Consider the following 23,406-nt stretch of genomic DNA (forward strand, 5'->3'; position numbering starts at 1 on the left):
TTGGTCCAACATTGTCAGCGCTTTGCTTGACGATGGTGCTCGAAGGCGTTTTCCGGGCCCTGTGATGTTCGATTTCCCATATCCGGACACGAGCGCTAAAGGGTAACTCCAGACCATCATTTAGATGACTCATGATGATGGTCGCCCATAGATCGCAGAAGATACGGCTTCTGCAGAGGGCACGAGCAAGACCAAGCGGCTGCGCAATGCACAGGTCGCATGCATGTCGCTCTCGTCTCATTGGATGTCCTGCATGCCTGCTTTGAGGTCCCAGGACGTTCTCGCGGCATATGCTGACTCGGCGGCCTTCTTGGATGCGAAGGGAATCATATAGCCCGCCCGTGATGGCCAATATCGAGCGCTCATTTTCCTTTTCGCGCCGACGACTCCGCGGGTTGTCCACTTTGTGCCCTGGTAGGCTTGTCTTCCTGCCATATATCCCTCTCCAGCTGGTCGATACTATAAGACTTGATCGAAGGATCCTTTGGAGGGTCTGGAATCAGGAACTTCCCAATCGCCTCACCAAATGTTCTGGTTAACCATGCTTGTCGAGCCTTTCGATCTTCGTTCATGGTAACGGTATAAGTGAACAGATCCTCAGCATAGAGATCTGTCAATTTGGCTTCTTGCAAAGCTGCTCTTGCAACCAGTTCACGTTCGTGAGGAGGATAATCGTTCAAGGGCTTCTTCAGTTTCTCTTCCATATTTTTAGGAAGGGCCATCTGCTCGATTGTTGGAGCCGCTCTTCTGGGGTTGAAGAGAGACGAAAGAGGCGGAATCGGTCGGTTGCTCCTTCTCGCTTCGTCCACTTCAGCCTCATAATCCATCATCCGGTGGTACAGCTTGTCCGCGTGCATCTGGATCTTCTCTTCGTCTTCGTCAGTTGTTGTCGAGCTCGTCATATATCCCAACGCTTGCAAAAATTTGGCCTGCAGTGTGTAACAGCGGTTGAAAGCCTTGGTCTCTTCATGACACATTGTCATCCGTCCCTTTAGTCTTTTAGTCAAATCGTCTGACTTGAAGCATTCCTGCTGTAATTCTTCCTCAAAGGCGCAATTTTCCAATGCAGCTTTGTGAATAGTCTGTCTTCTATCCTTCCTGGCCGCCAGCACTCTCTCAACAGGCGTGCTCGTGGCTACTGCGATGTCATTCTGCGGAACATAAGTCTTCCAGATGTCCTTGTACCGTCCATCTTGAAAAAGCGATTCTCTCGGCAGAGGTCTGGCTTCGGCAGGCTTTTCGGTAGCTGGTACAGGTTGCTCGACCGGCTTGGAAGTCGGCGCTTCGGGGGCTTTAGGGACCTCTGCTGGCACGTATGGTCTCGGCTGCTGTTCGTCCAGAAACTGCTTCAAATCGCTGTCCAGAGCCTTTGCCGGATCATTTTGAGTCTTGTTCCCGCCCCACAACCAACCCATTTCATTAGGCCTTCTTCAGCGCAATTTCGACTAACGACGACAGTTCGGTACAGACACAGTCATGGTGCTGGGAGTCGAAAGACCATGGTCGCGATTTCAAAGCTTCACGTCGAATGTATCTTCAGATTCACCAGATAGGAATTACGCAGCTGCACGCCAAGGCCTATTAACATCGGAAACGCATCCCCGTTGCGGCGGCCGGGCGCGTCCCCGGGTTTCAACACGCTACTTGACGCGTGCCCAATATCCGTTGACGCGAAACGTTCACTCAGACGACATGAAGGCGTGTGAACTCCGGGCGAGAGCCATCATGTAGATATGCGTTTGATTTGTATCTATGGCTGCTTCAACAAGACAAGAACAGGCGCTGATGCGCCAGAGAGGAGCTGCGTAAGAACAGCGTGAGCAGAACACCAGCAGCGACTAACTTCGTCTAGGTCTCGAAAGATCGAAAACGTTGATTTTGGCATCAGCTTTCCGAGTTCAGCACGTTCGTTGCGTTCAACCACAAGAACACCTCAATCGCGAAGATCCAATTCTCGTCGGCCATCAAAGACGCCTATTCGCCGAAGCCGCGAACCCTCCTCAATCAGGTCTCTTGCCAAACAATATGAAACCGTACAGTTGGAAAGCCCGCTCGACGTTGGGGAACCGCCTAGCAAGAGAAGGCGATTATCGCAAGCGACCGAGACACCCCAGCAAAATGTAAATGGTCATACAATAGACTCTCGTTCTACGCGCTCATCCTCGCGCCGAAAAAGTGGTAGCAAGATCTTTACGATAGCTGAAGACGAAGACGCACCAAATCTAGGCCTGCCGGAGCATTCAGAAAGTTCATCCGCACTAAGAGAACAAGGTTACTCGCCACTGTTCGTTCCAGAGACCAGGTCGGACACGGAGAAGCATACGCCCCAAGACTTCTTGTCTGCCAAGGGCTATACTTCTCCAGCAGGCAGATTAGAAAGTTCCGAGCTTCCTGCTGGTCCAGAAGCAGAAGAACTCTTATTCGATCGTGTGGACTTTGCAAATGATACCCCCGACGTCGATGTTACTGGACAAGAGCATGCCAATACTGGAATCGCGGAGCAGGCCAATGCGGATGTTGAAGATGTCGAGCAAGATGACGGTGATCCTGAAGAGTCAATGGACCGAGGTCAAACAGATACACGTGAGACACCGCAACTCACGGCGGAAGACGAGGTCGAGCAAGACTTCGAACAGGCTGGTGCCACGCGCAAGAAACGCCGGAAGAAGCTAACGTCCGGGCCCTCAACTCGGAGGAAGACGCGCGCATCAGGCGAAAATGGCCTTGTAACACGTAAAAATCGAGAATACACCCGGGGTTCCGAGCAGCGTCCCTTCCCAGGACGGCCGCAATCAACGCCTGTCCGGACAGGGGCACCATCAGTGCTCGGTGGTGTTGAAGAGGAGGAAACTCCAGCTGCCCGTCGCGAACGCTCTGAAAGAGAGGAGGATGAGGAAGGTGATGAGACCTACATCCAGGAGAGTTCACCGGATCCAGAGACCCCTGCTGTCCAAAGAAAGACTTCCGACGGGCCCAGACGCCGAATCGCATCGACTAACGAAAGACGACCATCCAAGGACAAGAAAGGCAAGCCGACATTTCCTATTCTTACCCACCGATTGACGAACCTTTCGGGTTTACCGACTATCATGGAAGACGAGGAAGAGGCGCAAGAGTCCGATGGTGAGCAGGACGTTGCAGCACCTCCCACCAATGACCGCCTGCAACCCAATGCGGTAGATGTCCTAGCCCAGATCTGTCGCGAAATGATCGGAAATATGATGGAGAGCCTATCTGAAACAAACCCATCCTCAAAGCGTGCAGCCTTGGAAAACAAGCGCAGTGCTCTTGAAGCGTTTCGACAAGACCTCGATGACGAGCTATTTGAGCTGTCTGAAGCTGTTGAGAATCGAATAAATCTGGAAGCACGAGCTAGGAAGAGCAAGAGAGGAAAGGCCTCTCTACAAGCCGAGTGGATGGAGATACGCAAAGAGCGTGAGCGCATCGCCCTGAAATGCGATGCTGTCCGACGACGGCACTGGATATATGAGGAAGAAGTCAGGCAGAAGTGGCAACTTAGCGAGGCTGCAAGGCGGGCTGAGCTTGAGATGGACCGTGCCGATGGGATCGAAGACGAAGGGACAGAATTCCTGCTTCGAACTGTTGCACAAGATGTCAGTAGTGCATCTGAACAGGGCGGAATGTTGGCCAGAATCAAGTCGTTCAACGCACAGTTGGAGACCACGGCTTCATTTTTGGAAAGAAGGGGTCCTTGATGGCTTTGCCGATCCCACTTGGAAGCTATTTTTTGTCACAATACGGCTTGGATGACTAGTTTGAAACTAGGCTTGTCACCTGGGTACTGTTGGAATGCCTCTGTAACGCTGGGAGAAGGATTACGGTGTTTACGACTTTGACGACAATTAATGAGGGCATGATTTTCATAACCTTCTGAAAAGATTTGGTTTCTACCTTGACAAAGCACCAACCCATCGGGGTTAATGAGTCCACGATTTCACGGTCCTCAATCAGAGCATCGTCTTCGAACGAAGAAATTCTGGCGACACCATTCCACTCATCAACGTTCTGCGTTTGATATGTGGTCCTGACCCCATTCCTATGGCGTTTATATTGAGACTCCTATTCGGCGCAGCCTTGTCAAATTCGGACCCAAAGTGGGGAGAAAGGGATGCCACTAACGCCATGTCTTCCAGTCTATGGCCTGACCATCTCGATAGATGACGACCCTGCTTGTCCTCATTTGCAAGTGTTCGGGCCTGGGTTGTCTTCGTTATCGATTCGTATCAGTAATCAAGGTCAGCACTTTGCTTGCCGTATCTGATTAGCTCCAAGAGCACATCAGAGCAGCCACCTCACAAAACTATATCGAAGGAAGAATCTCTTCCGGGACAGAGCCCAGATGCGAATGCAAAATCATCGGGTATCTCGCAATAATATGACTGGCCCAGGCTGACCACCAGACACTAGGGTGGAGATATCAGAGCTACGGCCGTTGGCGGCTTCCACCACCCAACAATGAATGGCCGTCTCACATCGATTACCTCGGATATTGATGATCTGATCTGCGCCAGTATCCTGTCCGACCGAAAGCCTTTAAGGTGATTACTGGAAGATCGTCCTTGGTGGTTAGGAAGAGTGGCTGTCTCTTTGTTGCCCGCTGTTTGCAGAAACACCGACTGCAACAATGGTCTTCGATACTCCTGTCACTCGGAAATTGGGCATTGGAATACCAGTTGTCCAGGGTGGCCTTCAATGGGTTGCCTACGCTGAACTCGCAGCAGCGGTCAGTAACGCTGGTGGGCTGGGCATCATCAACGCGTTGACGCAACCCGATCCAGAGACACTGAAGAAAGAGATCAGAAAGACCAGGAGCCTGACAAAACATCCCTTTGGTGTCAATCTAACGCTCCTTCCTTCGCTCAATCCTCCAGACTATCCGGCGTTCGCACAAGCCATTATTGATGAGGATGTCAAGATCGTCGAGACCGCAGGAAATAGTCCCGGACCTATCATCAAGCAACTCAAGAATGCGGGCATCACCATCATCCACAAAGCAACGACAGTGAGACACGCAAAAGCAGCCATTAGACTAGGAGTGGACATCTTGTCCATCGATGGCTTCGAATGTGCCGGTCACGTCGGAGAGTCGGAAATTGCATCGTTGATCCTGAACAGCCGTGCACGACAAGAACTCGGCAGCACTCCATTCATTGCATCAGGCGGGTTTGCAGACGGGAACGGCTTGATGGCAGCGCTCAGTCTAGGCGCGGCAGGAATTAACATGGGGACGCGGTTCATGGCGACGGTCGAAGCACCCATACACATCAACGTCAAGCAGGCCATTGTCGACGGTGATGAGCATCAGACGACGCTTATACTGAGACGCTGGAAGAACACGAGCCGGATGTTCTCGAACAATATGACGGCCAAGGCTATCGAAATCGAATCAAGCAGCAAGACGGGGGAGTTCTCGGAGATTGCGCCTGTTGTCAGCGGCGTCTGGGGTAAGGAGGTTCTTGAACATGGCGATATTCAACGAGGAGTGAGTTGCTTCCTTGGGCTTTCATTGTCGTCAAGTGCTAACCTGGATGTAGGTGTGGTATGCGGGACAAGTCATGGGCTTGATTCACGATATTCCGACGGTCGCGGAACTTCTCAAGCGCATCGAACGAGAGGCAAATGAGGTGTTGGCGAACCTGAGACATTCGGTTGCAGCGAAGAGTAAGTTATGATGATGGCCGGGATGCTGGGACATTCGGGCACAAAGGACAAGGCGCATTATCAGGCTGCATGCATAGGTGCTGGACGGGCTGCAGTCAGGGACATACCTGTCTAGGTTAGGGATGCGGGCGATGACATGGGATTTCGGTGAGATGAGACACTCTTACGTGCGTATCCTCCTTTATCGCAATGATAGAATGTAACGCCGACTTGTGCCCAAAGATTGAGATCAGCTGCATATGAACATCAATGGGCAACCCCTGAATCCCTGGTCTATGCGAGTTGCTGTGACTTTTACATTCCAGGGACTTAGTTGGGGCCCCGGGGATTAATCAAGCATCACATCTCCCTTATTCCTCCCTTAACTAGTTGGCCGAGCCTAGCAGGTTCCCCCGCAGTTTTGGTCAACCCCAGCCAAACGACTAAACACCGTTTCGCCGAGGAACTTCAGACGACAGGAAGATTACTCATTCATCAATGCTCCCTCCTCGGCATGGCGTGAGCAATGATTACACAAAGACAATGGCACCATGCCCACCCGAGAAACCCTTGACACATACGTAGCACGTTCAAGCTTCGCGGAGCAGCAACGAACTCGCGCCTGTGGTTGCGTTACGCCCGCAACACAGAACATTTTGAGCCGTACTCAAGGTGATCAACCAAGGCAGCGGAAGTCGGTGCTTCAGAGAGGCTCAACCTCGATAAATACATTGCCGACCAACACACTGCTGCCGTCGCCAATTAAGTGTTGAACACCAAAATGTCACACAACGCCCAAAAGAAACCAGTCATCGCGGTTGTCGGCGCCGGCCCAGGTATAGGCGAAGCCGTAGCTCGCCGCTTCGTGGCCGAAGGCTTCGTCGTCGCCCTCCTCGCGCGAACCGAAGATAAACTCCAGACCATGGCCGCCGAAATCGAGAACGACCACGGCAAAGGTACGGCCCAATACTACATCACGGACCTACGTGTCGAAGACTCCGTCAAGTCCAGCTTCGCCAGCATCAAAGCCGAGCTCGGCCCCATTAACGTGCTCGTGTACAATGCGGGCGCACGCAGAGTGAACGGCCGGTCCATACTCGACACCAGCTCCGAAGAGTTCGAAAACTTCACCAAGATCAACCTCTTCGGCGCCTTCTGGGCGACAAAGTGCGTGTTGCCGGACATGCTAGCAGCCGGAAAGGGCACGATTCTCTTCACTGGCGCGACAGGTGGTGTGCGCGGCAGTCCTGGCCTGTCCAGCTTTTCGCCCGGCAAATTCGGGCTGCGTTCACTTTCGCAGATCGTCACGCGCGAGTACCAGGAGAAGGGTATCCATTCAGCACATATCATCGTCGACACGCCAGTTGATGGCAAGTTGATTGGTGGGTGGTCAAGACGGCAGTGGCAGAGACATGGCGAGCCCGAGAAGTTGGAGGACGTCGAGTCACATCTTTCACAACCGGCTGATCTGGCGCAGATCTACTGGTTTTTGCATACTCAGCCACGCAGTACGTGGACTCAGGAATTGGATGTGAGGGCGCAGAAAGTTAGCATGTTTTCAAAGTTGTAGAACGATTCAATATGGCTATGAGAGTCAGCCTATATGCCTTCGAAGATGTGGTTCGATATCTATAGCTTCAACCTTCCTGCCATTTGAGGCTTTTCGTTCTTCGCTTGTTCGGCCAACACTCTCCTCAACACCTTTCCAGCCGCGCTTTTCGGAATTACATCAATGAACCTGATCCCGCCACGAAGACGTTTGTACGGCGCGACTCTCTGATTCAACCACCCGTTGATCTCCTTCTCCAATCTCATATCAGCCTTGTAGCCTTGTGCAGGCACGATGTAAGCTCTCGGGAGTTCCGTTGCTCGCTCCTCGTTAAATACTCCCACCACTGCCACGTCGTTGACTGCTGGATTTGCAAGCAGAAGGCCTTCAAGTTGGGCGGGTGCCACTTGAAAGCCGTTGTACTTGATCAACTCTTTGACACGATCGGTGGTGTAGATGTTCTTATCGTTGTCGATGTACCCAATGTCTCCAGTTCGGTACCACCCTTCAGTATCCAACGACTCCGCCGTTGCGTTTGGGTTATCATAGTAGCCTTTGAAGATGTTTGGTCCTTTTATCCAGAGCTCACCAGTTTCGCCCACAGGAACTTCCTTACCATTGCCCACGAACTTGAGAGACATTGAAGGACATAGCTTCCCCACGGATCCTATGCTAGTTTGCCATTGACTCCAGCTCTGACCGGTGTCAGTGATAGTATGCGACTAAGCGAATGGGACTTACCTACCTGAGATGCCACACCAGGCGCCGCTTCTGACAGTCCATAGCCTTGCTTGATGGGTACATTCAACCGTTTATAAACCATGTCCACCAGGTCTTTGGTCAAAGGCGCAGCTGAAGAATGCAACATTCGAACGGAGCTCAAGTCGTATTTGGCAACAGCTGGATGTTTGGCAAGCAATAAAACCACTGGGGGGACAATATAGACCATTGTGATCTTGCTGTCTTGTATGACTTGGCACAGTCTCTCCAGTTCGAACTTTTGCATGATATACATGGGCAGGCCTCGATATACCGGAGCGAGAACTGACACGGCCAGACCTGGGAAGACTCAGCACTTATGAACAGTGTCCAAAGAATCGTTACACCTACCATAGATATGATACATTGGCAGGAAGCCAACATAGCGATCCTCTCTCCAGTCGACTTCTCCAAGGTCCATGGCAGTAACTTGCAAAACGTTGGCAACAATGTTTTTGTGCGTCAACATGACTCCTTTTGGTAGTCCTGTGGTTCCAGAGGAGTACACCAAAAATGCGACGTCATCTTCCGGGTTGATTGTGGCTTTGGTTACGGCCGTGGAGTCATTGAGCAAGCTCGAGTAATGCTTGACTAGTCCTTTGGGATCATGGTCGCCGACAAGGATGATGCGATCCATAGACAGTCCAACGAGGAGCGCAGCTTCCTTTGCCACTTCAAGACATGCCACATGAGTCGCCATTGCTTTCGAGCGGGAAGAGCTCAGTTGCGAGGCTAGCTCTGCTGCAGTGTACTGGTTGTTGAACGGACAAACGACACCACCCGCCCACTGAGAACCGAACGTCACCGGTGCAATGTCGACATTGTTTGGGCTAAAGATAGCCATGACATCGCCTTTCTGCCAATTCCAATGGTGTCGCAGACCTCGACCAAACCGTTCGGCGGTTTGACGGACATCCTGGAATGTGTGCTGCTTCCGGGCTGAAACATCAACCAAGACGACTGTCGAACTATTAGCTTCGGCCTAAGACAATGCCTAAGCAGCCTCACCATGATTGTCTGGAAAGACCCGGTCAGTACGCTCGAAGAGGAATGTCCATATGTCTACGTTTGGTATGGATATTGGAGCATGTTCCGACTCAAAAGGCATGTTGTTGTGGTGGCCGTACCGAGTCCGAGCTTTGGGAGCAGCCTGAGAGGTTCATTGTGAAACCCCCTCTGGAGGCGACCAGGGAACATATCTATGACCATATCTTGAATGGAAAAGGTAATGCAGAGTTGCCATATTGGTCGACATCTTACGCCCAGTGTCAGATCTCCGAACAGGGCAAAGTCGAAGATATCCCTGTGAGCGCGATGGTAGTGGAGTGTGCATGAGCGAGGTTGCAATGATACCTGTAAGATGATTACTAGTGATATCAAACCCTCGGCACCCACGTTTTGGTTTCTTCTTCGGCAGAGCCCGCCAGCAACGGCGACTTTTCGGCTTACCTGGAATCTGGAGATATATTCACAATGAATATCATCAAACCTTTATCTTTCGCAGTCAGATCATGCCCATTAAAACAGTGTATATGGAAAGGCTGAACAGCCCCTTGTTGATCATCACAGACCTCGGTAAATACCAACCAATCAATTGCCACAGTTCGGAAGATATCATTCAGGGGCCTCTCCCTCCCTCCAGTTAGAAGATTTGTTCCCCAGGTCGCGAACATGGGCCATCCTGAAGGGGGAAACCTCAAGATCTATGTCGATTGTGGTATGTATCCCGCGCAATGCTGATTGCATGAATGGTCAATCGGACTCACACGACATCCAGTCTCACCTTATTCCTGGTTCGGCTTCACCAATATCATCAAACATCGACCCTTTCTCAACAAATATGGTGTATCAGTCGAGATAATCCCGTTTTTCCTCGGCGGCGCTCGCGAAGGTGCTGGCAACAAATTTGAACCGACCCCGAAGTTCCGAGAAGCCTTTGCAGCTCAAGACTCGGAGCTGACGGGAGAATTGCTAGGATTGAAGGTTGTGCGACCGGAAATCTGGCCCATTTTTTCACTCTTTGTGAGTTGCCTTTTCATGAGCAGAACGACTCCGGAAGCTCTAACAATTGTATGATAGCCTGTGCGTGTTGCGACATGGATAAAAGATCATTATCCTGCGGAGAAGTTTGAGGCAACTTTCCCAGCATTCAGTACGGCATACTGGAGTAAAGGTATCGATATCTCCAAGCCCGAAGGTGTTGTCAAAGCGTTGGATGGTATTTTTCCAGAGGATGAGATCAAGGAGATCATGAAAAATGCTGTAACCCCGGAAAACAAGAAGAAAGTTGTCGATGTGACCATGGGTACGGGTGCCTTTGGGGCTCCGTGGATCACAGCTGTCAATTCGGAGGGAAAGAGACGGGACTGGTTTGGAAATGATCGATGGGACCAAGTCTTTTATCATCTCCAGGTTCCATTCACTCCGGTCAAGATAATACCGCCAGAGGACGTGAAGGCGAAATTGTGAAAATGTCAGCTGCCTGAAGAGTGGTCTGGGAAGGCCGCAATCGACAGGAGCATGCCGCTTTGTTGTACTGGGAAGGAGCGTCTTTATCTTGCTTTGATCGACCTCTCATGGGGTTATTGACCGTGTGTGTCTGCGCAAGCAGAAAGCAGCCATGTTTCAGCCTTCAACATAGCAGCGTAGAATCATTGTTTCAGTACCAGGAAGGCACTGAAATTGAGCTGGACAGGACGAGAAAGGTTTGGGAGGTGAACATTGATCAGAAGGAGTAACGGTGTAGGATGGACTGTCCCGGCCTGGATTATGCTCGTCGTGTGGAAGGCTGCCAGGTAAGCAAAGGGCTTCACCACTGAACATAACATGCTGACGGCCTTTTCAAGACCAAGACAAGAACAAAGAACGGTGCAGCGGGAGGACGACTGGAGAAAGAAGTGCGGTATAAGGGAAGAGAGGCGAGAAGAGTGCACCACAAGGTGGTGTTTTGGTCTTGCTCGACATCCGAAATATCGTTACAGTTCACCTCTCTCGATCTCTTCCTCACTCACCCTCCTCCTCTTCCACCTCCTCCTTCTTCTTCTTCTTCTCCTCCTTCTTCAACACCGTCTTCTCTTTGTATATAAATGATATTATCAGTCCAAAACAGTGTCCGAGTTGCTCGCTATGGAGCGTTGCCATGCTTGTGAACGGCGCAACCTGATTTGTCGATCTGAGTTCAAACGACATGACCTTGTCGTCGTTTGAAATAGCGACGACATCATCGACGACATCATCAACCTCTCCGCCCGCCAGATCTGGACGCCAAAAGGTGAAAGGGTGCGTCGAAATGAAAATTCTGTCGGCTGCAGGATCTCATCTTGTCATCACTCTCGACAAATTCATCCTCCATCATACAACCATCACACAGCCAACAGTCAACCTTTCGAAACACCATGCCTTCCTCAAAGCTGACCCCGGCGACAACCCCGACCCCAACTCGAGCTCCGACTCCGACTCCAAACGGCATCGTCGTGGAGCAGACCTTGACGGTTGAAGATCTGCCACACAACCAACATCCACCACAGCAAGGTGAAGGTGACACCGAAAATGTCGTCTTTGGGGACCAAAGCCCTCGTTACCAAGCAACCATCGTCTCGGCGACTTCCCAGCTGACCAGAACGCTTTTTGACACAACCACCCTGAACGACTTCAACCTCAACGAAACGGCTTCCGAAACCCGAGACCGCAGCAAGACTTGGGCGGGAATCGCCTTGGTAGTCTCATGCCTAAATCTCTTCAGTATGTGCGTGGACAGCATGATGTGTGTTATGATTCCCACCATCATGTATGACTTTGACGTCCTGGGGGTCGAATGGCTCCTGGCGGCTCCCGCCATAGGCGCCGCTGCCACTATCCTTGCGGCAGGCCAACTTTACGCCATTCTTCCATTCAAAGCCGTCTACATGTTCTTCATTGGCATCCTCCTTGCAGGCACCGTCTCTGCTGGTGTTGCACCCAACGTCGCAGTCCTGTTCGGTATTCGTCTCCTCGTCGGCGTAGGAATTGGTGGACAACACTTCGGAGCAGTGGTCTTTCTCGAGCGCGACAGTACTTTCGAAGACAAGGTTCGCAGAGACTTCTACATTACTGCCAGCTCAATCTTGGGCCTCGTCATCGGTCCAATGGTTGGGGCTCTTTTCGCATACAGAGATCGAGGCTGGGCATGGGCATTCTACACCATGTTCATGCTCATCTGCATCACCACCCTCATCCTGGCATTTGTGCTCCCAAGAAAATTGGATATTGTAACCACGGCTCCATGGACATACGGCAATGCGTTGACGTGGAATGATCGATTTGCAAGATTCGATTTCGTGGGCTCCATCTTCAGCTTCCTCGGCATCGTCCTGCTCTTTGTCTCTTTCAACTTGGCAGGGACACTTGTTCCATGGTCCAACAGCTACCTGTACGGTCTCGTGGGCATTGGTGGAGGTCTCATCATCTTGCTGGTCTTGCAACAGTTCTTCCGGTTCTACACTGCGCCAAACACCCGTCTGGTCCCGACATATTACTTTCGAACCTTCAAGACGGCAATGCTGTTCCTTGTGGTCTTCCTGACGTCGGGCATTTTCCACGCTGCGCTTCAATACACGGCCCTGTACCAACTTCTCACACGCGGATACCCCTTGGCACTTGACACGGCATGCTATCTCTTCTTCTACCTGACTGGCCCATTCATCGTCCCGATCCCCATTGTCCAGTTGTTCATTGGCGGCGGATTAATCACGAGATATCGAGCATGGCCAAGTTATAGTGTGTGGACTTTCGTTACTTCGGGATTCCTCCTCATCGGTACAACAATACTCTTCATCGATATGCCAACCTTGCAGCCGACCACCGCAGGTCTACCGACGATCGCGAGACAATTTGCCCTTGCCTGCATAGGATGGTGGTCTGCAATTCTTCTGCCCGTCGCTCATAAGATCATGGACATCTACCGACCAATCGACACTCAGGAGCAACCTCTTCATAATCGGTCTTTCATTCTCCTTGCCATGTGGCTAGGCCCGGCGGTGACCCTGACCACCACGGGTTCGATTTTCATGCAACTCGGTACCCAGAAAATGCTGTCCCTGCTACAGACTTTCCAGGGTCTTGGTGACTATTCACCCACGGCAGAAAATGCTCGAGTCTTGATGCTAGGGTACACATTTTTCCGTGACGACACCCCACCTGACCTGTTCTACCAGAGCATTGCAGTCCTTGAGAATGCGTTTGGATGGAGCTTCTTGCCCGAATTGGCCTGCGCTCTTCTCATAACCACCCTGGCTACATGCATGATCATGCGCAAGTGGGCGCTCGGAGATATGACTTTTCGTCTGAAGGAAAATGGTGGAGTTCCAAGACAATGGCTGCCTCGAGACCATCCCAGAAGTAGACACATTTGGGGCATGAACGAGGAGGATACCGAACTGGAGGAGAGAAATGCTCAGGAAGCTCGTGCACGCGAAGAAGTGCCGGACATTGTCATCTGAAGGACGAGTCAGAAAATTGTCGAGCATGGTGAACAGAGGTTTCAACGATGAAAACAGGATATCAACCATCAAGAGATGGTGTTGAAAGAGACTTGTGATCTTTATCCAAGCGAGCAAACGGCTGTAATCAAGAAATGATAGTTCAGACAGAGAGCCAACTTAAAGCTCGATTGAAAAGTTATGGACGCGTCCAATGCCCATATCACACGTAGTCCATTGCGCCTGCGCTTCGTCTAGTCATCGCATATGTGTAGCGTCTATTGAAAAATATGCCCGCTCAATCAACATCGTCGTCGTCATTGGGTGGCTCTTGGTTGGGAGCTTTGGAATCATCGTTGTTCTCGTCCCCGTCCACATTGGCCTTTCCCTCTTTCCTTTCGAGCTCTTCCAATTCCTCGCCAAAGAGAAGAGTAAATAGCACAACTGCATAGACCTCATCTGTCGCCTTGTTCTTCAAGGTATACCTAAGCTCATGCGTTTTTGCATCAATGTACCTCAGCACGTTCAGGCTGAACCCGGGCAGTTTCATAGAGAAATCGTTGAAGTCGAGGTACGGGTTGCCAAAGTCGGCTTGGTAGAGTCGTCCAGCTTCGAAGACAAAAGCGTCGCGGTGACTCTCTGTCAGGAAATACTTCTTGCGCGCAGCAGCATCTGCAGGTATACCACCATCTTTCCTTACTTCTTCGCCCGACCCATCGGCTCCTTCTTCGACCACCGTCTCGTGGAAGGACGTCGCATTCGGGACTTTCCAGGCGTTTTTGTCCTTCACCTCATCTTTCTTGACAACTTGGTCTCCTATTCGCATGAAGTTCCAGCTGCTCAAGGCAGGACCGTACAAGTACGGTTTATCTGCGTACACGTCGCCGTCTAGACCGGGATCGATCCACCATTTGACGATCTTCAACGCCTGGTTGACACCTGGTGGAAGTCTGTCTCTCAACGGCCGGTCGAAGTCGTTTCCGAACACGAGATCGCTTCCTGGTATGTCCACTTTGGGGACGAAGGAGAAGCTTATTGAATACTGGTCGCTTTTGTGCAGGGCATGTTCGAAGTAGGAAGATGTTACCGGGGAGTCGGCGGGGTAGCCTGTGAAATGGCGTATTCGTACAGCAAGAGATAGGATTATATGGTCGTTCTCGAAGGTGAGGGTTTCTGGAGAATTGACGGGGACGATCTTGTGGGTTGAGGGGTCATATGCTGGTCCTGCAGTGACGCGTAGGCGATATTGGGTGTGATGGAGTGGTTCGGCGCCATTAGAGGTTGGTGTGTCTGTCATGATTGTTTCGTAAAGTAGAGAGAGAGGGATAGGCAAGGGAAGAACAACAGACTACTTATTTACCTGAGGTTTTCGTCTCTGGTCTTGTGCCTCCAAAAATGTAAGATGTGCAAGTAAATTCCTTGACAATCAGGATGACGTCAAAACCAATGTTTCATCACCACCATCATCGTCGCCACATGATCGCATACTGGCCACCTCAGATTCAGGGGTGCGGTATGATGGGATCGCATGCCATCCTACAATATGAAGGATGGGAATTTGCTTCTACCTTGGATGTTACGGACATGATGTACCACAGGCGGAGACAGAACACTATTTTCTTCAGCCAAGTGAGCCCGGCCAACAAGGTGGGTAAGGAATGAGCAAAGACCTGCTCAACGCGGTCACTGCAGGCAAGTAATCCTCATTTCCTATTATGACCGGTCGCTCCAACTGGAAAGGCACCTCTGTAGGGTACCTGGCGAGAGGCACTTCAGAGATGGAGTAGGTGCGGCTCCGAGAAGCCGGCAGTAGCTGTTGCACCGTCCTCAATGGCAAAGGCAGACACAATCAACACAAAGGCGATCTATTCGTTGCAATGCTGACAGAGTCAGAAGCCAGTTGAACCGCAGGCAGTGAGATCCAATGATTTCTGTTGTTAAAGCTCAAGGCGAAACAGCCCCGCGAGCCAGGCACTCTAAGTTACGCGGTTCACATTGGGCGCGTTATTTAGGCGGTTGAGCCACTAAACTGCTTAGGGAAGTCTATTTTGTTTACTTATCCATATACGACCTTTTTGACGACCACATGAAATGAATGTTCACCACAACTGCTTTGCTTAACTGCCTTTTGTTGTTTATTGTTGTTCTTTAAGACTTCTAAATTCTTGTTGAATCTCCTAAACTCCTTCAACTTACCAAACCCCCACAAGAGTACCAACATGGAGCTCCGGTCAAAGCGAAAGAGCTCGGCGATCTCGCCCCTCAAGCCAGCACAAGAGCCTACCCATATTCAGTCAGCAACGCCTGCTACTAAGCGACCGAACAAGAAACTGCGGTTCTCCGATACTGCTTTGCTAAGTGACAGTACTGGCCTTACTCCTTTTGTTGGAAAAGCCTCTTTGAAAACTCCCAAGCACCGTCGAGCGTCAACACCGGCAATAATAAGACACGAAGACCACGATGAGGTGCAATTTACTCCCTTTCGAGAGTGCCTCACGCCGCGCACAGTTCGACAAATTAAGCGCCATGGCTTGAGTGAGGAAATGAATCAGTATTATGCCGACCAGAAGACCAACGCGGTACTACGGAAGGAGCTTGAAGTCAAGAACCAAGAACTTCAACACCTGCAGGAGAACTTGGCACAAGCTTTGGCTCGGAATGATCCACTCCACGATGTTTCCTCAAGTCAAGGGCGAGTCGATGAGGTACAGGCCGAAATTGAACAGCTACAGCAGAGTTTCAGCTCGAACGATGGCGCCTTCGAGGATATTGGAGTGGATGGTGATAGCTCATTGGGGAATTTCAACGACGATTGTGGTTTTCTCATTTATGAGGATGAAAATGCCGGAAACGAGGATCAATCGACTGAGGATGATGTTCATGCTGTGGATTTGCAACTCGAATCCGCACGTCAAGCCAAGCAAGCCTTGTTCCGCTCCAGTCAAGGCTCATCAAATGCTGTTGTCCATTTCGAAGATTCTCCAGCCCGTCCAAGCGCCACACACAAGGACATCCCATCACAGCCTCAACACTCGCACCGGAATGTTTCGAAGCACTTGAATGATGCTACCAACCGTGCTGAAGAAGCTGAAGTTGCGCTCAAAGCACTGGACCTCGAAATACAGAGCTTGGGGTTTCCTAGCAACAGTAACAATGCTCAAGAATCTGTTGCAGCCATCAAGAACCACTTCCGAGAGATGCGCATTGAACTTGAGAGACTTGTTCCGGGGGAGACAGTGACTTCGTTCGACAATGCCAAGCTCATGCCAGAAATGCTGGCGAAGATCAAATTGATTGGCCAGTCAGTTCGTGATCGCGAAGGTGAACTGAAATCAATGAGAGACCAACAGCGATGTCTCAAGGGCAACTTCGACCATGCAATCGTCGCAGCCGAGAAGGCAAACAACCGCGTGAAGGAGCTTGAAGAGACCATCGATAAAAATGCTGAAGATATGCTTGAAATTCGGATGCGAGCGCAAGCTTGGGAACGGGAAGCCAAGGAGAATGAGTCAAACAATCGAATCTTGATCACAGCCATCGAGAAATACCGTGAGGAGGTCAAGCGTCTTGAACAATTAGTGGGCTTGATCGAAGCAGAACAAGCATCCAGACTTCAAGATGTGCGAACTGCCACAGAAGCCGAATTTACCCAACAGATCTTTGATATGGACGCAAAGGTCGCCGCTGAGACGCATGGTCGACGAGCAGCTGAAGACTCTGCCGTTGACCGACTGAGAAAGATCAATGAACTCGAGTCCGCACTATCGACAGTACGACAACAGGCAGAAGATGTCAAGGGCCAATTGGCCAGGTTGGAGCAGCAACTTAGCCACTCGACTCACGGACACCACGAACAACTTGCGTCAACAGAGCGTGCTCACGAAGAAGAAGTCGGTGGGCTCAACTCGAGAATAGCCAATCTCTCAAGCGCATTGACCTCTGCAAATGCCGAAGTCGAGAAGCTCAAAACTCTCAATGCCAAATTGGAAGAACGCTACCGTGCTGAAGTCGAGTACGGTACACGCTCTGTGGACCGAATGTACAACGAACTCATTCGCAGCGCGACCAAGGCCGGCGAGGAGCGAAAGAGTTACATCCGTGGTGCGAAAGTGCGACACGCCAACTGGGAGCTGGAAAGTGACGACCTCGTCTCTGATCCTATCGTGCCCATGACGCCTTCGAGTATCGTGCGCTTCTCCGACATCGATTATCCTGATGACCATGTCCAGGGCAGTGTCGAGCTGTCGAGAGGCAGGAAGAAACACAGTCGGGCTTCTGGTCAGGGCCTTGGGATCATGAAGCGTGATCGGCGATCGTACGACAGTGGTATCGGTATGGGTTCGCTAAGTGAAGCTGATGAAGAGGATATGTCGAACGATATCATGACACCCGATTTGAGTTCTGAAGCGGATATTGAGTATGAGGCTGATGTGATGGTCTGAATTTGTGAAGTGGGTACCGTGTACAGCCCGGACGGGTCATCTTTTCTCTTGTCTGCATTGGCATTCGCATAGCAATGCATAGCACGGCGTTGGCATACACTTGTTTCATTTGTGAGCGGCACTGGACACGGACTGGCATGGGAATGGCGTTTGGATGCTTTAGCCTCATCTACAGTATGGTATGGGCTGGACAATATTGTAGGTGTCAAAAAGACCAAAATTGCATTGGAACAGAATAGCTAGCAAAATGATCTCTAGCAAAATGATCTCTAGCAAACAACCACATCATAGGTACACATGACTTTTGAATAGATACTCCTTTGCAGGGTATCTCGAGAAAATGCTGACTCCTCAACTTTTCCTCGATTCTACTGTTATGAAGCATTCGAAGGGTTGGCCTACAAATTTTTCAGAATATCATTGAGAACCTCCTCCGTCGACGCCTTTCCACCCAGATCAGGACTGACGAACTTGCCCTCGCCCAGATTCTTATCGACAGCCTCGTAAACGACATTCGCCGCCTCAGGCAGGTCCAAGAACTCAAGCATGACGCCGACACTGCGGATCGTGGCAATCGGGTTCGCAATACCCTTGCCCTCAATATCCGGCGCGGACCCATGACACGGCTCGCCGATGACGATACCCTCGCCGACGTTTGCGGATGGGACCAAACCCAGACTGCCGACCAGAGCGGCAGCACCATCACTCAGCAAGTCGCCGTACAAATTCGGCGCGACGATCACATCGTAGTACTGCGGCTGCAGGAACAGCTTGTATACCATGCTATCCACGATCTGCTCTTCAATAGCGATCGACTTGAACTGCGGTTGCGCCAGGGCTTCTCTGGCAGTGGATCGAAACAAGCCGTCCGTCTGCGAGAGCACATTGGATTTGTGTGTGATGGTGACCATTCCTTTCTTCGAATTTGAGGACTCGCGCATCTTTTGCCTACGTAGAGCAATTTCACCTGCGATGTTGGCGATGCGCCAGCTCGCTTTGGATGAGATGCGCTTGATGGCTTCGGCGATTTGGCCTTCACCCGACGGGTCAGGGTAGGTCTTCTCTTCCTTGACGTACAGGTCTTCGGTGTTTTCGCGGACGATGACCAGGTCGATCGGGTGCGGTGTGGGGGATTTGAAGGCGGGGGATGCCGTCGTCTTGCAGGGGCGGACGTTCGCGTAGAGGGACAGTTTCTTGCGCAAAGCGACGATTGGGGAGGTGTACCCTGCGACTTTGGTGGTTGGCGAGCTGTAGAGAGAAGGGTCAGCTTGCAGTCTCGTAAAGTGCTCTCGGTATGGCTCGACTGCGAAGTCTGGATATCTGAGACATTGCATTCTCCAGTCTGGTCGCGAGTGTCATCTCCGGAGCGAAGGCATTCCCTCAGTAACAAGATTGGTGTGTGTTTGACATACCTTACAGCTCCGAATAAAGCTCCATCACACTCTTTCTGCAGCGTCTCTACAGTCTTGTCTGGCAGCGCAGTGCCGGTCTTTTGAAAGCACTCATAGCCAGCATCGAGGTCCACAAAGGAGAATTTGAGGCCCAGCGATGCAGGTAGGGACTCGAGGATTCGTTTACCGGCCTTCAAATTGTCAGGATTGCGCGCAGCTCAGGTGGACGGTTTGGCAAAATATAGGAGGGGAGGATGCGCTGCGTACAGGTATGACTTCACGGCCGATGCCGTCGCCCGGGATGAGGCCTGAAAAGCGTCAGTCAGGCCAACCATGCGAGGATACTGTTCTTACCTATTCGCAATGTTCGACTAGCCATGATCGTTGTCACTGTCGGGTTAGGAACAGCGGCGCGTGCGAATTGCATGTTGGAGAAAAATATTTGGTTGCAAGGCTGTGGTTCATCTCCGCAATCGGAGCGGCTCCATCGTTGTGGGACAAGGCTGCAGATTGGGGAGGTCACTATCAATTTAGCGATGACCACGTCTGATCACACTCACGTCGAAAGATGAAAAATTACCACAGACATGCTATGGTGAGTATACATCTTGGTTTAAGTGAGGGTCACTTCGCTCGCCAATCTCTCACACAGTCGTTGAGCCTTTCTATGTTCTGAGTCACGCCTAGCAGTCGCTCAAACTGCCATCATCACCAGTACCGGTAAGCCGCCTCTGATCTCGTTGAAATTTCGAATGTTATGCCGTCCGTGGATGGGTCTATGCTATCCTGTTGGTCACTTACTAGGTGAGATTTCGTTTTCGACCTCGGCGGCCTGCTGGCTCAGAAAGGTATCCCTAATGCATCAAATTGGTGGCCTCCACCATCATGGCATGGTAACCGGCGATTACCGGAGTCGTCACTTGCTTTCTCGCGCCCAATTTGGGAACAACCTTGTTCATGCAGTATTTGAGACTGCTCGTCAGTTTCCGGCTCGCTCACCTCAAACATCACGCCTCGATCTACCACCGTATCTCTGCAGACAGGGACCTACCTGTGAGGTTGGTCAACCTCATCCTCCGCATCAGATTCAACAACTTCAACAGATCTTATACCTACCCCAGAGTAGGTCAAGAGCGATGCCTTTGAAGGATCTATGGCTGACCGATTGCAGTTATCAGATCAGAACAGTCGCGCGCCATGTCGTTGCAAGACTCGCCACCCAACGAGTACTTTCTGATCACCTTCTCATTCGACAAGGATGACGCGGACGAAGTGTAAGTATCTGATAAGACCCAGTTGGAGGCCGATGCTCATCAAATTCCAGAGCAGGTGTCGGCTTCTCACTTACCGTCTCATACTCTCAGGACACCACCGTCAAAATTCTTCTGTTGGTTTGCTTACCCGTTCATCTGACGACCAGAACTAAAAGATACCACAGGTCTGGGGAGGACCACATAACTCCAGAAAAAGGCTTGGTCGTTAGGCTCTTGGTAGACACTAACATGGAAGCGTATGTACAAAGTGCCGCCACATTCCCACAGAAATACTTACTAGGCTAGGGATCAATTTGTTTCGATCAGCAAGCGCCACATCCTCGAGGACGTCCGCGGTAAAGCCGGAGTAGCGTCAGTCGAGGTCTCGGGTCCAGCTCGCCATATTCAGCCAAACTGCGCATGGCTTGAAAGAGGTGGCGAGTGGTACGAGATCGACTGTAATGGTCTACGTGATGGCTACAGAGCCTGTCGATTCATCGATGACCATGGCACACGCTGGCTGAGGAACTGCACTCACGGCGACGAGTGTCCCGAGGATGACGGCGACGCCGATGGTGACCTGACGACTGTGCGTCAGCTCATTGTTCCTGCTGGCTCGGGGGAGAAGATTCCGGATGTGCCACCCATCACAAAAAAGCCTCCTGTGTGGTCCGAGTATGACATGAAGTTCCCTGATCCCTCAACACAGGATCGAGAAACTAAGCGTCCTCGAACTTGAGCAAAGTTTCCGAAGCACACAGCTGCAACCTCTGCTCACGCTTCGGGCTGATGGAATAGCAGGAACGCAGCGCGGTCTTCCACCGGAGAGATGAGAGGGTCCGCGGAATACCCAATGCCCCTGTGGAAATGATGAGTTCGTGTTGGCTTCCATTAAGACACTTAGCATCACAGTTGGCTAGCACGAGGAAGCTGTAGTGCGGCACGTGAAATTCTGGGTTGGACACGACATGCTAGGAGCGGAGTTCCGAGCATGCTGCCTGAATGCGACAGTGAAAGATGCGCAAGGTCTCTCTTCAGCATTGATAGGTGTCCATGGGTCTCAATACCAGATACAGGTGCTGATGAATCAAAAGTACTGCTTTTTCCTATGTGCTCAACTCTTCTATCAGTAGATCATGAATAGGGCGTTTCAAAAGCTACCTCACCTTCCCGTTGGTTACTGGAAGCAGCATGACCGTCGTCAGATAATACGGAGGTTTTCTAGGTCATATTTACATCGGCATTGGAAGATGTCGGGTGAACGAGGTGGCGTGTGCAGTCGTTAATGCTTCGCACAGGATACGAACCAACGATCAGACATCTCTGGAGCTTGGAGGGTAAGAGTCTCGATGGCAACAGCCGTCATGATACCAGCGAACCCTGGCGCGACGACAAAGTATGGAAGAAGAACGCAACAGCATTCGTGCCAGATTCTGACTGCGATGCGGCCGCGCCGGGTGGTCTGTTGCAACGAGCAGGGATGGGAGCCGAAGAAGTCCGACCTCAGCACGCGAGGTCACAAGTCCTCCTGATGAAAAGATGATGAATGTTTCTCGTCGCGTCCTCACCGTTGCGTATCTCTTGACATGACTGCGTTGCCTCCTTCGGCCTCAGTAGACCTTGCTGTTTCCTCTTCATTATGCTCTTCGTTCTGAGGGTCCGCAGCATCATTTGACAGCGGACCGAAGGAAGCATCCATGGACGGCCTATTGGTGGCAGCAGAGGTCTTTCCAACGCAAGGTCATTCCGGTGCGAGAACGCTCCGGACTAGCGAAGGAGGTGCTATTGCAGAGAGAGGACTGTAGGAGGCTGAGAAGGGTGGTCTGGAATTTTCTCAGCGTGATGGCTGTAATTGATTGATGAAGTTGACCTTGCAGAATGCCAGACAGTGCATGCATCAACATGAAGCCGTTTGCGGACATCAGCAAAAGCTTATGTCTGACAAAGGCCGACTCCTAATTTCGAAGCAAAACAAGAGCATCCCATCGTCTGACATGCGGGTTATTCATCAGGCAACAAAGCACATTCTCGCCTGAAATAGGAAGCTCGTTATTGTTCATTGTCCGCGAATGATTCCCCATGGGACACGCGGCAAAAGCGGATGTAACACCCCCTCCCCCATGAATGTAACTCGTCATTCATCAAAAGGTCACTCCAAGAAAAAGGACGCCTGACCTTACCGTGCTCGCTTCAAACTTGGCGGTTTTACTTTCCCCAAACCATCACCATCGTTCCCAAGATTCTGGGACACGCGCGCACTGCCGTCGAGTCGCCTTCATCATCTTCTTTCGCACGCAGCATCTAACCATCAACAAGTTTCGACGCCATGGTTAGCACAATCAGTTACGCCATGCCAGCGGGCGTTCTTGGGGGTCTCGTAAGTCTACTCCGCTCCCAGACATCCTGAAGTCATTTTGTTCTTTCGCGCGCTAGAAAGGCTTGAGTCGTCTTGGCTCTATCAATGCCAAAGTATGCCAGCCTCGCCAGATGCCATTGCTTTGGCCGCAGTCTCAGTGTTTCTCATGTCGCCACCCTTGTGGGTGCAGAGCTGACTTTTCAGTGCGCCGGAATGATCCTCTTCATCTGGTGGTGGTTCCCCCGGACATGGAAGAGGGGTGTCGCCCGCGAAAACGCCGAACTCGATGCGCTGGATTCGCAGGAGCACAGAGACCGGGCGGTCAACCACGCGAAAAGTATCATCGACAACTATCGCGAGAGGATCAAGCAAGAACAGTTGGCCAAGAGTGGCAATGCGCCTTCAACGGAGGCCGGTGACCTAGAGGCTCAACATTCGGCAATGAACGCAGAAGTGCATGACACTAACAAATCACCTACGCCTCATGTTGATGTTGCCCCTACGACCACAATTTAGTTTCGACCTCGGTGGCGACTTTC

At 51.3% G+C, this 23,406-nt stretch overlaps 12 protein-coding genes across 12 annotated transcripts; 8 read left to right on the top strand and 4 right to left on the bottom strand.

Moving 5' to 3' along the window:
• Positions 1 to 76: 76 nt before the first annotated feature.
• EDD37DRAFT_111967 (uncharacterized protein) lies at positions 77 to 1,631 on the bottom strand. Its single transcript, XM_062809217.1, has one exon. The coding sequence runs from the start codon at positions 1,413 to 1,415 to the stop codon at positions 363 to 365; it is 1,053 nt and encodes a 350-aa protein (XP_062667212.1). The 5' UTR covers positions 1,416 to 1,631; the 3' UTR covers positions 77 to 362.
• A 41-nt stretch (positions 1,632 to 1,672) lies between these two features.
• EDD37DRAFT_112036 (uncharacterized protein) lies at positions 1,673 to 3,842 on the top strand. Its single transcript, XM_062809222.1, has 2 exons — positions 1,673 to 1,805; positions 1,853 to 3,842. The coding sequence occupies exons 1-2, from the start codon at positions 1,753 to 1,755 to the stop codon at positions 3,714 to 3,716; spliced, it is 1,917 nt and encodes a 638-aa protein (XP_062667213.1). The 5' UTR covers positions 1,673 to 1,752; the 3' UTR covers positions 3,717 to 3,842.
• A 553-nt stretch (positions 3,843 to 4,395) lies between these two features.
• EDD37DRAFT_112038 (uncharacterized protein) lies at positions 4,396 to 6,068 on the top strand. Its single transcript, XM_062809223.1, has 2 exons — positions 4,396 to 5,503; positions 5,556 to 6,068. The coding sequence occupies exons 1-2, from the start codon at positions 4,646 to 4,648 to the stop codon at positions 5,691 to 5,693; spliced, it is 996 nt and encodes a 331-aa protein (XP_062667214.1). The 5' UTR covers positions 4,396 to 4,645; the 3' UTR covers positions 5,694 to 6,068.
• A 374-nt stretch (positions 6,069 to 6,442) lies between these two features.
• EDD37DRAFT_652695 (short-chain dehydrogenase/reductase SDR) lies at positions 6,443 to 7,231 on the top strand (the record flags this gene model as incomplete). The annotated part of the gene is made up of 1 exon (XM_062818475.1): positions 6,443 to 7,231. One exon carries the CDS (start codon positions 6,443 to 6,445, stop codon positions 7,229 to 7,231), a length of 789 nt encoding a protein of 262 aa, XP_062667215.1.
• A 29-nt stretch (positions 7,232 to 7,260) lies between these two features.
• EDD37DRAFT_112044 (phenylacetyl-CoA ligase) lies at positions 7,261 to 9,157 on the bottom strand. The gene is made up of 4 exons (XM_062809224.1): positions 8,978 to 9,157; positions 8,321 to 8,929; positions 7,956 to 8,269; positions 7,261 to 7,905 (listed from the first exon to the last, which is right to left on the bottom strand). The coding sequence occupies exons 1-4, from the start codon at positions 9,075 to 9,077 to the stop codon at positions 7,291 to 7,293; spliced, it is 1,638 nt and encodes a 545-aa protein (XP_062667216.1). The 5' UTR covers positions 9,078 to 9,157; the 3' UTR covers positions 7,261 to 7,290.
• A 264-nt stretch (positions 9,158 to 9,421) lies between these two features.
• EDD37DRAFT_112025 (glutathione S-transferase) lies at positions 9,422 to 10,617 on the top strand. Its single transcript, XM_062809220.1, has 3 exons — positions 9,422 to 9,686; positions 9,747 to 9,991; positions 10,049 to 10,617. Exons 1-3 carry the CDS (start codon positions 9,641 to 9,643, stop codon positions 10,436 to 10,438), a joined length of 681 nt encoding a protein of 226 aa, XP_062667217.1. The 5' UTR covers positions 9,422 to 9,640; the 3' UTR covers positions 10,439 to 10,617.
• Positions 10,618 to 11,210: 593 nt separating this feature from the next.
• On the top strand, positions 11,211 to 13,585 carry EDD37DRAFT_112033 (uncharacterized protein). Its single transcript, XM_062809221.1, has one exon. It carries the CDS (start codon positions 11,365 to 11,367, stop codon positions 13,444 to 13,446), a length of 2,082 nt encoding a protein of 693 aa, XP_062667218.1. The 5' UTR covers positions 11,211 to 11,364; the 3' UTR covers positions 13,447 to 13,585.
• Positions 13,586 to 13,723: 138 nt separating this feature from the next.
• On the bottom strand, positions 13,724 to 14,722 carry EDD37DRAFT_611851 (uncharacterized protein; the record flags this gene model as incomplete). The annotated part of the gene is made up of 1 exon (XM_062815316.1): positions 13,724 to 14,722. One exon carries the CDS (start codon positions 14,720 to 14,722, stop codon positions 13,724 to 13,726), a length of 999 nt encoding a protein of 332 aa, XP_062667219.1.
• A 785-nt stretch (positions 14,723 to 15,507) lies between these two features.
• EDD37DRAFT_112149 (uncharacterized protein) lies at positions 15,508 to 18,220 on the top strand. Its single transcript, XM_062809225.1, has one exon. It carries the CDS (start codon positions 15,645 to 15,647, stop codon positions 17,865 to 17,867), a length of 2,223 nt encoding a protein of 740 aa, XP_062667220.1. The 5' UTR covers positions 15,508 to 15,644; the 3' UTR covers positions 17,868 to 18,220.
• EDD37DRAFT_672983 (mitochondrial homoisocitrate dehydrogenase) lies at positions 17,970 to 19,685 on the bottom strand (the record flags this gene model as incomplete). The annotated part of the gene is made up of 4 exons (XM_062819467.1): positions 17,970 to 19,187; positions 19,280 to 19,449; positions 19,526 to 19,566; positions 19,613 to 19,685. 4 exons carry the CDS (start codon positions 19,683 to 19,685, stop codon positions 18,266 to 18,268), a joined length of 1,206 nt encoding a protein of 401 aa, XP_062667221.1. The 3' UTR covers positions 17,970 to 18,265.
• Positions 19,686 to 19,730: 45 nt separating this feature from the next.
• On the top strand, positions 19,731 to 21,359 carry EDD37DRAFT_696768 (uncharacterized protein). The gene is made up of 4 exons (XM_062820142.1): positions 19,731 to 20,380; positions 20,430 to 20,532; positions 20,583 to 20,768; positions 20,818 to 21,359. Exons 1-4 carry the CDS (start codon positions 20,011 to 20,013, stop codon positions 21,248 to 21,250), a joined length of 1,092 nt encoding a protein of 363 aa, XP_062667222.1. The 5' UTR covers positions 19,731 to 20,010; the 3' UTR covers positions 21,251 to 21,359.
• A 1,384-nt stretch (positions 21,360 to 22,743) lies between these two features.
• EDD37DRAFT_112181 (uncharacterized protein) lies at positions 22,744 to 23,402 on the top strand. The gene is made up of 2 exons (XM_062809226.1): positions 22,744 to 22,888; positions 23,072 to 23,402. Exons 1-2 carry the CDS (start codon positions 22,838 to 22,840, stop codon positions 23,381 to 23,383), a joined length of 363 nt encoding a protein of 120 aa, XP_062667223.1. The 5' UTR covers positions 22,744 to 22,837; the 3' UTR covers positions 23,384 to 23,402.
• Positions 23,403 to 23,406: the final 4 nt, after the last annotated feature.

This window comes from Exophiala viscosa, assembly GCF_022695815.1.
Source record: "Exophiala viscosa unplaced genomic scaffold EDD37scaffold_10, whole genome shotgun sequence".
NCBI classification, from domain to species: Eukaryota; Fungi; Ascomycota; class Eurotiomycetes; order Chaetothyriales; family Herpotrichiellaceae; genus Exophiala; species Exophiala viscosa.